The following is a 13770-nucleotide window of genomic DNA, read 5'->3' on the forward strand; positions in this document are numbered from 1 at the left end:
ATGGTCTATTTATGCAACTCAGCAATTTTACTGACATTTGCAGTAGGTGATCAGTCATTTTTAGATTTTTTAAAATCTAAATATTTATAATTAAATTAAAATAATATTTATTTATTTGTTTGTTTGTTTATTTATGTGTTTTGGCAAAATAATACCCCCTGCATAACAGGGCTCTGACTTGATTAAACCAGACTTTACCAAGATTTGTGATCCTCTTGCTATATTGCTATAAAATACCTGTGTTTATTAAATAGTGTATTTAAATACACTTTTTTGAATCTTCTTGTAGATCCAGTTATGATAACCACCAAACATATTAGAGACTGGAGTTGGTGTAAATAGTGAGGAATGTCTCTCACACACATGCCTATACCTGCAGTCAGAATGCCTACCTATATTGGAGTAGTATGCAGACATCCAGAACTGCCTGTAAATTAACTACTTCTGGGGACTACATACTAGTTGAATACCTTAGAATTGTTCTGCAGAAACCTACCTGAAAAGCTGAGCACTTTATTCAGCCAAGTAGTTGAAGCTAAGCTTACATCTAATTATGGGGAAAGTTGGTGATGAGTTGGTATATTTCTACAGAAGGGCATATAAAGTCCCATTAATTACACACATTGAGTTTTTAATAAATTCTCTAGCCTATTAAAGTATTTACCTGGGAGCACCTGGTCTCTGTTTTTAATATAGTCTTATGTGCTTCATTATCACTGATTCTTGCATGAATAACTCTACTTGTAGCCTTCCCACTCTGAGCTAAAAATTTTGATTTTAGCAAGCTATGGGTGTTTAGAGAGCAGTTTGGGCTTCATGTTTTCTCCACATGTGAAAAATTTGAAGGCCTCCAAGTAAGACTTCTTACAAAATGAAGTCATACTGCCTATGAACATTATCTAATGATACTAGTGTTCAAATGCTAGAGCACTCATGATGATGCCCTACACCAGGTATTGGCTTTGGAACTGAAAAGGGTGTGCAGGCTGTATCAGCCAGATCAGTATTGCAGCTCTTCAGTATCGCAGATCAAGAGGGATCAAGGATACTTCTGCTAAGCATACTCTTATCTAATTGACTAGTTCAATTACCAGGGGTCATTCTGGTGAACAGCTCTGAATTATCAACGGAGAAGAAACAAACCTGTCAAGAATACCCTTGGGCATTTTGTTTGAGCAGCCTGGGAGATGTCTGAAGTGTTCAACTGCTGTTTCAAGTGGCCTCTTTTGCAATTCTTAACCTCAGGCCTATGTGACTGAAGCTAGTGCATAGTTCTCAGTCTGATCCTTTAAAGGGAATGACTGAATTCTGTTCACAAACCCTAATGCCTGTTGTCATCCTTTGTTTGGATTCTATTGTCAGATTTTCATCGAGGCTGTCATTAAAGTGTGTGTTCCATCAGAGGATTTCCTTCAGGTAGTTACAAGTTTGGAATATAGTCAGATTTCCTGTTTCTTTATCCCTCAGCAGTGTAATATCTGAATACATTTTCTGGGTTTCCCCTATATAGTCTTTGGCAGAGTCTCATTTTATGCTTGATTTATATGAAGACTGGTTTGTACTCTCAAACTTTATTATTATACTATCAAACTTCTATTTCCTTCTGGCACAAACCTACTCCAAATATATTTATTGTACACAACTCTCCAATACTACTTTGGTCTATCTAGTTTGTTTTCAACAACACAATGCATTTACATCTGTCATTCAATAAGAAAATATTACCGAGTCAGAGAACAGATATCCCTTATGTGCTTTTTTTTTTCAAGTTTAACCTTTTAACCCTGTACAGTTTTCCATAATCATATTTGCAGTTTTGAAACCATTAGTCTTGATATAGTTGCCAATATCATTTGCATAACTTAAATAATGGCATTTTTTCTGTATTTGCCATTCTGCTTCACTTTTTTTTTTTTTTTTAATTCCTTTTTCCTAACTTGTTGCTGGCACACAGTGTGTGGGCAGCTCTTGGGTAAGCCTCGGTTCAAAGGTTAGATACTGCTTTCATCCCACACAAGATGAATTTAAAATAGTGAGCTAGAGTGTTTGGAACTACCTGTATACACACTTAGAACAGTTTATAGGTGGAAACTCCTACCATTGTCTAAAAACCTGTTCAAGCCATTTCCTCTTAGAGCATTTAGTTTTTATTTTTACAAAGTTTTTCCTCGTGCTTAGGTTAAACTGATTACAATTTAAAAAATGCTTGCCTAAAAGGGAAGCCAATCCCTGATAATTTATAAAGACATTAAGAGTAAAGTTATTTTGTTACCAGTATGGCCTTAAAACTAGCACTTAAACATCACAGAAAATACTTACTTTTCAGCACTAGATATAAATTCTACTATTTTTTGGTAGATTACAGAAGTAGTTATGTAGTTTCAAAGAGGCAGACTGATAACACTATTGAATTTGTCCTAAACTTGAAATTATTTGGGGAGAAATTGGAGACAAATGATTGTGCCTAATTTGGATAATGTGGTTTTTTTAGGTAATGCAGTTAGATAACTGAAATGTAATTTAATAAGTGTGTTTTTCATATAACTAGTAACAATGCTTGCAGGAATTCAATTTTTTGTAACAAATATTTTGATATCTTGTTCTGTAGTCATGATCAATGCCATGTTCAGTTCGTAACTCTTACCACCTCAGAGAAGCTAAATGTTAAAGGAGAGCCAATACGAATTGTTAGTCCATATCAGAAAAGAAAGCTTGCTTCTTTGGACCATGTATAGCTTGCTTTTCTTTCTTTGTCCTGATGAAAGTTTTTTGCCTAGTGAGGGAAAGGGAAAAAGCCCCAGTAAGTCACCTTTTTCTGTTCAGCTGTTACTGTTCTCCAAACATGCTGTCAGAAGTAGCTGTAAGCTCAAATCATTACCAAAGAAATATTTGAGAAAGGATGGTGCAGAAAATGCTCTGCTCTGGGAAGGCTCATAAAGATTGAAGGATTATTCTTCAGCCAGCTGATCTAGTTTCCAGATTTCCACATAAATGCATTTGCCATCATCCTAAACTTGGTTAGCTCAGGTTATGAATCCTGTTTCCTTTCCTTTCATTTACTTTTCAGAAACGCATTATTTTTGTCCTGCTTTATGCTGATCTTCAAATCCAAATAAGTAGGAGTGGTTTTGTTTTCTCTTTTTTTTTTTTTTTTTTTTTTTTAAGTTTCTACACTTTCCTTGATGCCATCATATCCAAATAAGAGCCAGATTTGCTTTTCTCTAGTTTCCAGAAGAGCTCTTTATCAGCAACTTTCTCATCATTTGGGTCATTCTCTTTAAAAATGGGTCATTTTTTAAATTTACCATTTCAAGATTATTTCCAGATTGTTTCAGTGCCTTTTCACAAAGCTTAAGTTCTGAGTTCTGAGTTCTCTGTGCTGAGTTCACTCATCAGGTTATTCCCTAACTTGTTCTCATCAAATTTACATGTTGTGTTTGGAGTTCCTTTTTACTGTTAACATCAATGAGTTTGCTTTCATTCTTAATAAGTGGGATGTCTAAACTTTCAGTACCTTTGTGCTTTGCAGCCTGTTAATTTCTAGCTGCTCTTTTGTCATTGTTTTGTTTTCATTATTGTCCCTGTGTAACATGTTTAAGATGATAGAACCACTCTCCTGCCACCCATTGGAACATCTATTAATGTTCTTGCTACTCTCAATTACAATGCTGACAGTCATTTAAGGATATACGTCTTCTAGACTCTTGCTGAGAAGAGTCTTCTCTTTGATAACCCTGAATGACTCTATCCATTTGGTACTCTTCCATCCAATTTTCTGCCACTTCATGTCTTATTATAAATATTCCAAGTCACCTGAATTTCAGTATCTTACTCAGTAATGAAATGACTTCACAACTAAATAGCATTAGTTTATAACAGACCACCTTCATGGATCACATTAAAATCATATGCTCAATGACTGTGAAATTGGTGATGTTTACATTAACTGCATAGCAAGTAAATTATTAAAAGAAGCCTTAATCCAAAGCTATTCTAGTGATTACATTGCAATAAGACACCTTCTACCTAAATGCTTTTTGTTTCAAAATACCTAACTTCTGAGTACTACCTCCATTCTTATAGGAAATATTTTTCCCAATACAGGACAAGTTTATTTGTAGCAAATACAATGTGGGTACATTCCTACCCAAAATAAATATGCCGTTACAAAGTTATCCCACTGTTATTTTGAAGGCATTTTGGTGTTTAGCTTAGACATTGTTTCACCTTTGTTACTTTTGGTTTTGAGCCTTGTGGATTTAGCACGCTTTCACTCAAAGCTCTTGGCTTCTAGTTAATACGCGTTAAGTACCTCTGCAAATAGATATTATGCCAACTTTGCAGAAATAAAAGTAAACCTAGGTCATTCTACAAGAAGGCACATCGTGAGTAGAAAGAACAAGCAAAAAAAAAAAAAAAAAAATTGTTCCAGTAACCTCTTCATTTTAGAGACCACAAAGTATACTGGTCAAAATAAAACAACTTACTTGAAATGTTCAAAGAAATTTCACTATGACTTTTTTCATTTAAAATGTTTTGTGTTTTCCCTTGAGTCTTTAACCAACTGTTCTAAATCAAAGCTTCAATTTAATTTGGAAATTATCTTACAATACAGCTTCTGACACTTCTTATACAATTGATACGTCTCTTCTGGCAGGTAGCAGCTTTAAGGGCATGATCTAACATACACCATGCCATCTTTTCCATTGACTGTTTTAAAACAACTTCTGTTGCTGCTTCTTGAGCATTTGCCTCTATGTAACACCATCTAAAGAAAGAATGGCCTGGGTATGTGACTGTTGAATTGAAACCCTGTACTTTTCTTCCCATTTTTCCTGCCTTTTACGTAGTCCCTAATTTACCAGTAAGATATGGGGCTTTATTAATAACCTCCATTGGCTTGTATCAGGAATAGTGTGGCCAGCAGGAGCAGGGCAGTGATGGTGCCCCTGTACTCGGCACTGGTGAGGCCGCACCTCGAGTGCTGTGTGCAGTTTTGGGCCCCTCAGTACAAGAAGGACATTGAGGTGCTGGAGCGTGTCCAGAGAAGGGCAACGAAGCTGGGGAAGGGTCTGGAGAGCAGGTCTTATGAAGAGAGATTGAGGGAACTGGGGTTTTTTAGCCTGGAAAAAGAGGAGGCCGAGGGGAGACCTTATCACTCTCTACAACTACCTGAAAGGAGGTTGTAGCGAGGTGGGGGTTGGTCTCTTCTCCCAAGTTACTAGTGATAGGACGAGAGGAAACAGCTTAAAGCTGCATCAGGGGAGGTCTGGACTGGATATTAGCAAAAATTCCTTTGCTGAAAGAGTGGTCAGGTGTTGGAACAGGCTGCCCAGAGAGGTGGAGTCACCATCCCTGGAGGTATTTAAAAGACGTGTATATGTGGCACTTCAGGGCATGGTTTAGGAGACACGGTGGTGTTGGGCTGACGGTTGGTCTTGATGATCCTAGAGGTCTTTTGCAACCTTAATGATTCTATATATACACTTGTACACTGCTGAGGCTTTTTTTATTCCTTTCCCAATATTTTGAATAATCAACTGTTAATAACCAAACTTTCAAGCATCCTAAGGGGATGTGGAGGGGGAAGTGGCTTTGTGGGGGGTAAATTTTACTAGCTCATATTCAACAGTCAATACTGGAAAAAGTGTGTGAAGAAGAAAAATTATTTTTAAAACAGGTGTTGGCAGTGAGTATCTAGTATCAGCAGCAATATTTTGTACTTTCTCTGTTCATTGTAGCTGCTGAGATTTTGCATAGAGTAACAGTACTGTCACTAGGTGGGCATTGCCAAATTTACAGAGCAGGAAGAGAACCTTATCAGATGACAGAAACTGCTTGAACACCTCCAAAGTTGAGAGAAAAATGGAAAAAAACCCACCCATGTTAGAAACACAGGAGGGAGAAAGGCAAAAGCTAGGGAATAACAAACCAAAATGCATACGCCTGAAGACAGGTTAAATGGACTTGAGGAATGTTGTGCGTTGGCTGGCTTATGTCTGTCACCTACATCTACTATAGTCCTTTCCCCTAAAATACCTGCATGTGGACCTGTTGTTCAGTGTAGAATTGCTGAGGAAGATACCTTCCCACACTAGACAAAACACTGGAAATTTAAGATCTGCTGTTATTTTTTGTATACAAATGTAGGCGTTGGCACCTTATTTCCCAAAATTAAATGAATAATTTTGAGACCTATTTCTTTGTGTGTGATTTGGTTTTGGATTTTTTTTTAAATTTTTGTTAAATATTTTTCACATGAACAATTTACACATGCTTATTTTTCATCTTGATAGACCTGGAAGAATGATTTTTGTTGATTCATACTTCACAGCATTTACTTTTGTATAAACTGTGACCTGGAAGAAGCTGTGACCACCATAGCTACACATTTATACATGCATTTTAAATACTTAGGTACGCATTGTGCTAAGACACCCCACTACATAACACCTGGCTGTCTTTTGGCAGCTTTTTAGTGCCGCCTACAAGCATGTTTGTCTCAAGAAGAACCCTGGCCATCTTGCTATTACTTTGCCCTAAAGCATGGGGAAGGGGGACTAGGATGACTCAGAAAATTGCATGCCAGATTTTAACATCAGTAAAAAATTTAGTTATTTTATTTATTTATTTATAACAGCAGAAACAGAGCCATTTGCTAAAACTGTCAAGGACATGAAAATACTTTCTAGTCTGAGTGTGTACTTCAGCGGTCGAGGCCTTCTTTCTACACCTTCAGTTTAACAGTCCAAGTCTTATTTTTTGCCAGCTGAGATCTGCAGATTAACTACTCTTCTTATTTTGGTGTGGGTTTGTTACTTTTCTCGAGTACTAGTTTTTTATATGTAGTAATAACACATGTCTGTCTTCAAAATATTGGAGTTATATTGTCATGGTGGAATTGTTTTTACTGGAAGTCTCTTGCCCACGTTAAAAAAATAGAGGGAAATACTTTTTCTATAGTATTTATTTCTTACTGATTCCAATCTTGCTCTTGCTGTGAAAGAAAGAACATGTTCGTAATCTTTGAAAGAAAGCAAATTCTCATTAATTGGGTATTCTGAAACAGCATATTCACAGGATGTTTTCTGCTGAGCTTCTGACTTAGTCACAGTGATATAGCTGAATGTTGCCCTAATGTGTCATCTTTCCTTTAATGGCAAGTTTCATTAATTGTTTTTGTTGTTTTATCAGACAGCATTATTGAAGCGGCAGAGTCGATACATTCGTTCAACAGTTCCTGAAAATGCAGAGAAGGAAGCTCAAAGCTTGTTTGTAACTGAGGTAATAATGGAATTGCATGTGGCTGTGTGTAATATCAATATTATACCTAAGTTGTTGTTGTTCTGCTTCATTTACCATTTAAAAACAGGGAAAAAAGCCCTGAAAAAAAACCATTTAATATTTATTGTCATTTACCTGTCAATGATTTAAAAGGAAAAAGTCCAGGAAAACCTACTATTACAGGATAGCTTTGAACTGTTTTGTTTGTGTAATTGGCTTTTGCAGATGCTTCTCCCCCACCTCCTTTTTATGCTTTTGGCTTTCCCAGCTGAACATGGGTGATTTCCATAGATAATATTGGGAGCAATAGTAAATCTGGAATTAATCATTACGACTTGTTTTTCCTGATGAATTTTTTCATACCAGTCGTTCTTAGTTTGTTTATAATACTCTTGTACAGTTTGCTCGCATACAGGTATTCATAACTGTAACACTTGTAGAGGCCAAAATTCAGTATGACTGCTCAATTTGTATGCTATATGTAGAGGAAACATCCTCAAACCTGAAGCTTCTGGTAACTGTTTGCTGATGTTGGCATTCCCTTTGTTCTGATTGTGATGTTGCATTTCATTTAGTGTCTTGTTGAAGCCTTTTAGGAATGAAAGGTTTAAAAATTTTGTCTTTTCTATTTGCCTACTGATATACTTGAAGCTGATATTTTAACATCTGAAACAAGTAAATGTCCATTGTAATTCCAATAAAACTGAAGGAGTTCCAGATAGCTGAATCTACCTCAAAGTGATATATCCACAGTGATACATACCCTTAATACATAACCCAAACAGTTCGAAGATAAATTTTAAGTAGGTAGACAAGGAGGGAGGAGTGTTATAGGTAATTCATGAAGGTTAATGAGTTCCTGCAGAAACAATTGCTTGACAAGTATCAACTTTGTATTTTGAAAAATAAAGAAATTATTTTTGAATTATTAGGTGCTTTGTTTGTGTACATGTAAGTCTATTCATGTCAGATATAAAATTTTGTACTGTATGGTTTCTGGCAACAGCTTTTGTCAGTTTTATGTTACTTCCATCAAAGCCAAGATAAATCAGTACTTTTATGTTGTAGCAATATGGGTGGAGGAAAATGGTATTTCCTGTGATCTAGACCAGCACTTAATGACATAAATGCTTTTCAACAGCTGCAAGCATGCAGTTTAAATTTTAATATTAATTTAATTGCCCTAGAAGTATAAATTTAAGGAAAAGATGTTTTTAGTTTCTCTGTATTACTATGTGCAAAATTGAATATTCTGTGTTAATCATGTATCTGTATTCTAACGCTGAGTTTTCAGCTGCAGAGAAATGCTGCTTTAACTCTTCAGACAATTGAAGATGGTTAATCCAGATGCTAAGTATATTCACCATTTTCTGGTTTTATAAAATACACGTCTAGCAGATGAGAACATCCTATTGAAACGTATCGCTTGTTGCAAAAAGCTGTATTGTACTAGACTGTATTGCAAAAGAAGGGGAGTGTACAGGGTTTTCCAAAATCACCGTGTACAACTATAGTAGTTCGTAAACAGCCATATATTAAAAGCGTTTTTTTGTGTGTGTCGAGGGAATTCTGTTAATCCTCTTCCCATTAATACTGATATTTGCATTTCATTAAAACAGTGCATCAAAACCTACAATTCAGACTGGCATGTTGTTAACTATAGATATGAAGATTACTCAGGAGAGTTTCGACAGCTTCCAAAGTATGTATGTTATCTAGTGGTATAATAAAGATTTTGAATTTTTGAAGGAACTTTAACTGAATTTAATATAAATGTATTTATTACAGAAATGTATTAATACATGTAATATGTAACTCAAAATATGCTATGTCAATGTTTAATAGTCAGTAGAAATGATAAAGATTTTTTGGATGGAATTTATATTTATGAACTTGAAGGTGTAAATTCTTGTTAAACCATTTTGTGGAAAGGTACCATAGTAATGCTGCCTTATTAATAGGCAGGTCAAAACAAGAAATTGTATCATTGACCATGTGAATGTAAGTACTCTGGAAGATCCATGTCTTCCCTACTCACTCTCCTGCATCTATTAGTTAAGAAATAGCTTTCTTTCCCTGTGAAAAGTTCTGATATACTCACAGGTTTTGAAAGGTCAATGCCTGGTTTTTACTTGCTCTGAACAGAAACCACATTAGTCAATAGGAATTTAAATAAATGTGTTGTCCTAAAAGGAACAAATAGTTGCAGGTATGAATTCCTGCTCCTAAGTTATTAGGAGTGTAGTGAATTAGAAGGTATTTGGTTCTCTTCAGTCTCACGTAAGGACAGTGACAAGCAGAATAAAACAAAGACTGTGGGCAGATGTGCAAATTAGGAAAATTGCTGGCGAAGAAATATATTTCATGAAAAATAGTGCTTTTATGCAGTCATTCGTGTGCTTTTTCTTCTTCGGTTAGGAAGATAACATCTTTATTTTTGCAGCTATAAAATATGTAACTAGTCACAAAATTTGTAGTATCTTAGAAGCTTTTTCTTTCCTAGTAAAGGGACAAAATTGGAGAAGCTTCCAGTTCATTTATATGAAGTGGATGAAGAAGCAGATAAAGATGAGGTGAGATAATAATAATTCCTTACTTTCTCTTGCTTTCAGTAAAGAATATGGGTAATGAGAGGTTACAAGTTGGGTTAAGTGTTGATGTCAGTAAATGAACACAGATTAGCTTGAACAGTCTGATGGGGAAACGAATATAGTTATTTTACCTATCTCCTTTCAAGTAGCCTTGTACTCCAGAGATCTGTCATGTGAGTAGAGCAAGTTTTGACACATTGTGCAATTGAAGTTTTAATACTTGGTGATGTGTAATCCTTCAGCATTCATAAAATCTGTCTTGTCTTATACTGCATCTGTGTAGATGGGTATATAGAGAGGAATGTTCAAGGCAGTTTAATCTCAACATCAAATAAAATCATAGGTGAATCTGTTCCAACATGACAATACACACGCTTAAGCATGTATGACAGCATAGCATACAATGACAGTTAAAATTAGTTTGCCACAAATTCAAGTATATGATAACACCTGGAGACCCATCATGGACACTAAAGCTAAAATAATTGACTAAAACTCTGAAGTAGTTTCTTTTTTTTTCATTGGATTAGGGAAATTAGAGATCTATAGCCTGAAGCAATTTTCAAGTATGTTTCAAATCTCAAACCCTTTTTTCAGTAACTGCTTCTGTTATTTGGGTGATTTGTTTAATTTTTACCACACCCTGTTTCAAAATGTGGTGTTCAAATGCCATGTTTTCTTATGAGAACTTGATGTCTTGCATCACAAAAAAATTTGTTTCATTTTAATTATTACTTTTTGTGGTTTTACCCTTTGACAGTTACTTTGCTGCTGGATTCATTGTATTCAGAACTGCTGCATATGAAATAAAAATAGTTCCTTACAAGTTTTCCTGGATTAAATGTGAAAAAGTATTTCAGGGAATGCATCTGAATAGGTAGATTCCTGGACAGATAGTTTCAGGATGCCATTTCTCCAGCACTGCTATTAATCTGCACTGTGATGCTTGGGCAAATAATTTCATGCATCTGTATCCAGATCTTCCTATTTGTAAAATGGGAATAATTATGATTACTATACGGAAATAAAAAAGACTTGGCATTATTTACTGTGATAATATTTCTGACAACAGAAGTGTTTTAGAAAACAGTGAGTTAAGCATGAAAAAAAATAAATGGAGATAAAATTGACTGATTGTTACTAGGAAAAATACTTATGGCTAGAGTTAAACATGTAAAAACTATAGCTTGGCTATTATCAGATGGTATGTGTTTTACTAGGAAGTGTAAGCTGGGGGGGACTTCCTGGTCCTTCTGCCAGTTTCCTGTTAGAGCAGGCAGGAACATCATATCCCCTTCAGAGGTACAGTCACAGGAGAAGAGGTCTGCTGCTCTTTGAGGAACTTAAAAATGTAAACACAAGAAAAAAGCATGCTAGGAAGAAAAGGGAGTTTAATAGGATTGGGGTGGGGGAACGACCATAAAATCTTTCCTCAAAGGAATAATTAATGCAAGAGGTTTTTCTTTCAAACATTAACATCTTTGTATGCCAAAAAGCATATATGCAAATCGTCGATTAAAAGCTGTTTGGCCTTCTTTTTGTTTCATTTTTGTTGTTTGTTTGTAGGGTTTTTTTTTGTGTGGTTTTTTTTTTTTTCTAAGAAAGCTGATTTATTAAGAGAATAATAGAAAACAAAAAGCTGCAAGTGATTAAAAATTGGAAGAAAACCAGATAAAGATTTAGTTTAATCTTGCATCATTAAAAAGGAAAGAATTACCTTTCCAAAACTAATTTGGGCTATCGGGCCATCAGGTTGATGTTTGTAAATGGAATTTTTAAATCAGCCTGGGGTATGGGATCAAGATAAGGAATTGTTTTTGTTGAAACAGTTGCTGTTGAAGTAAACTTTGGAGCCGAGTTTGTGGGAAAGATCGTTAAAAAAAGTGAAGCACAGTGTGCAGCAGTAATAATAAAAGGGAGGAAATTAACTTACCAGTTGGAAACAGGAAGTATGTTTTCCAGTGTGAAAGTCATGTGTTAACAACTGGGTTCTGGGTTCCTTTGTATTAACAGATGGTCAGCTGTAAAGATGCAGTAGCTTTTTGGCTCTGTAGGCAGGAATTCTGCCTGACAGAAAGAAATGGTATAACTGGAGAGGCCCAAATGACAGTCAGTTTTATTGTTAGAAAACAGCATGCAGCTCAACGGAGTTGGGAAACAGTGCACCTCAGAGACTCAGAATTGGAAAAAGTCTTAATAGAGCTAAATCTTAGTTTTTGTTAACACAAGTAATCAAGGAATTCTTGTCATGTCAGGTGATCCTATGTATGGTTTGTGAAATTGCAGAATAGCATCGGTTGTTTTGTGCCAAGTTTTGACAAAAACCCATCATCTACTCATCATCTTACACCTGTAAAGGTGGTTTTAAACCATCCTTTCCTTGGGGATAACTCCCACCAGTGGAGGTGAAGAATCATAGTTGAAAACCCAGTGATTTAAGTTGTTGTCTCTGTATCTTGATTGTTGTACAAGAAAAGTGGTTATCTAGGTAATAGAACAGGGGTGGGAGCTAATGACTTGAAAACCTGAAACAAGTCGACTTTATTGCTTGGACAGTGAGACTCACTGGGGCATATGAAAATTTACTGATGATTTCTGGTCTATGCTTCTGGGGCATTATATTAGATGCTCTGAAAGTTGGTGACCATGTTATCCTTACTGGGCCTACCTTCCATAGTATCAAGCTGACTAGAATTTTTGAAGGAACAGATTGATTCATCTTTTGCCTTCTGCTTGCAGTTTTTTGAAGTTCACTTGTGCATATGCATATGAATATGCAAGCTAGACAGACTAAATAAGCTGTAAATAAATTAACTAGTAACTCTTTACAGAACGTTTCTTGACTTAGTTCCAGAAACTAATTAATATTATTCCAAAAATCTGGTTTTAATTTTCAGCTGTTGAACTAATGACTGTCCCCCATATGTAATAGTTTTTCGTTGTACGTTCTCTTTATAGCTGAGAAAAAGGAATTAGAAAAAGTAGTTGAGGCACTTGAAGAAGTTCTGTAGTTTTGTTTTCAACTGGATGCTCAGCTAATTTTGAGTGTTTGGATAACAGATTACCAGGAGTATTTCTCCTCTAGATGGTTGAAAATCTTCCTATGTCTAATTCATTCTTGCTTTTGTTGTTTCAAAATGGGTTATGTCAACTGGAAAGCCAGTTTGGTACTGCCTTAAAAGATTACTTGAACTGGTGATTTAATATTCATTCTGTGGCTATTATAAACCTGTTATTTTGATTGATTTTGATAGTAGAGTACTGCTTTTTGGTAGCTGTTAACATCCTATGGGTTTTAATGTAGTTGTTAAGTTCCATCAACTGGCAGATAGAAGTGGTATACAGGCAAAGGCCATGATGTGTGATGCATGCATTGGATCTGCTGCGTGTGAACTTGCTATTACTGCCACATATAGTCTTGTTCTCTTTAGAAAGCTTTGATTCTGATCTGTAAAAGGGCAGATCCAAATCAAGAATTCAAGGCTTAGTTCTTTAAATTCTTAAGTAATGTCTTTGAAGTAATACTTACAAAGCAAAATGGTTTGAGAGATCTTGATTTTGGATAAGCATGAGTTTGCATTGTTTGTTTGGTAATAGAAATAGTAAAAATTCTTTCACTGGAAGATTAGAATATATGAAAAAGCTTACAAAGTAAATGTAAGTAAATGTTTTGAGTTCTTCCTCTTTCCCCTATTTCAGTGGCATTTATACTGACTAATGCTTAGCTGTCTAGAAGTTGGATCATTCTGGTGGCTATAGAGAAAGCCTATGTAAGTGGCTAGGTTACCTATCAAAAGTTAGATGAGGCCAATATCATCCCTGGTCTTTAAATAAAATAATTGGAAATAGAAAGTTATAGAATTTCAGCAGGGACTCATAGTGTATTATTATCATT

At 35.5% G+C, this 13770-nt stretch overlaps 1 protein-coding gene across 9 annotated transcripts in view; it reads left to right on the plus strand.

Moving 5' to 3' along the window:
- Positions 1–13770, plus strand: part of DOCK9 (dedicator of cytokinesis 9) — a 134428-nt gene that overhangs the window by 39753 nt on the left and 80905 nt on the right. For all 9 annotated transcript variants that reach the window (XM_064440648.1, XM_064440646.1, XM_064440647.1 and 6 more), the window contains exons 3-5: positions 7195–7284; positions 8904–8986; positions 9788–9857. In XM_064440648.1, coding sequence (XP_064296718.1) covers positions 7195–7284; positions 8904–8986; positions 9788–9857 — 243 coding nt within the window. The remainder of the gene's footprint in view (positions 1–7194; positions 7285–8903; positions 8987–9787; positions 9858–13770) is intronic.

Source organism: Phalacrocorax carbo, chromosome 1 (assembly GCF_963921805.1).
Source record: "Phalacrocorax carbo chromosome 1, bPhaCar2.1, whole genome shotgun sequence".
Lineage (NCBI taxonomy): Eukaryota > Metazoa > Chordata > Aves > Suliformes > Phalacrocoracidae > Phalacrocorax > Phalacrocorax carbo.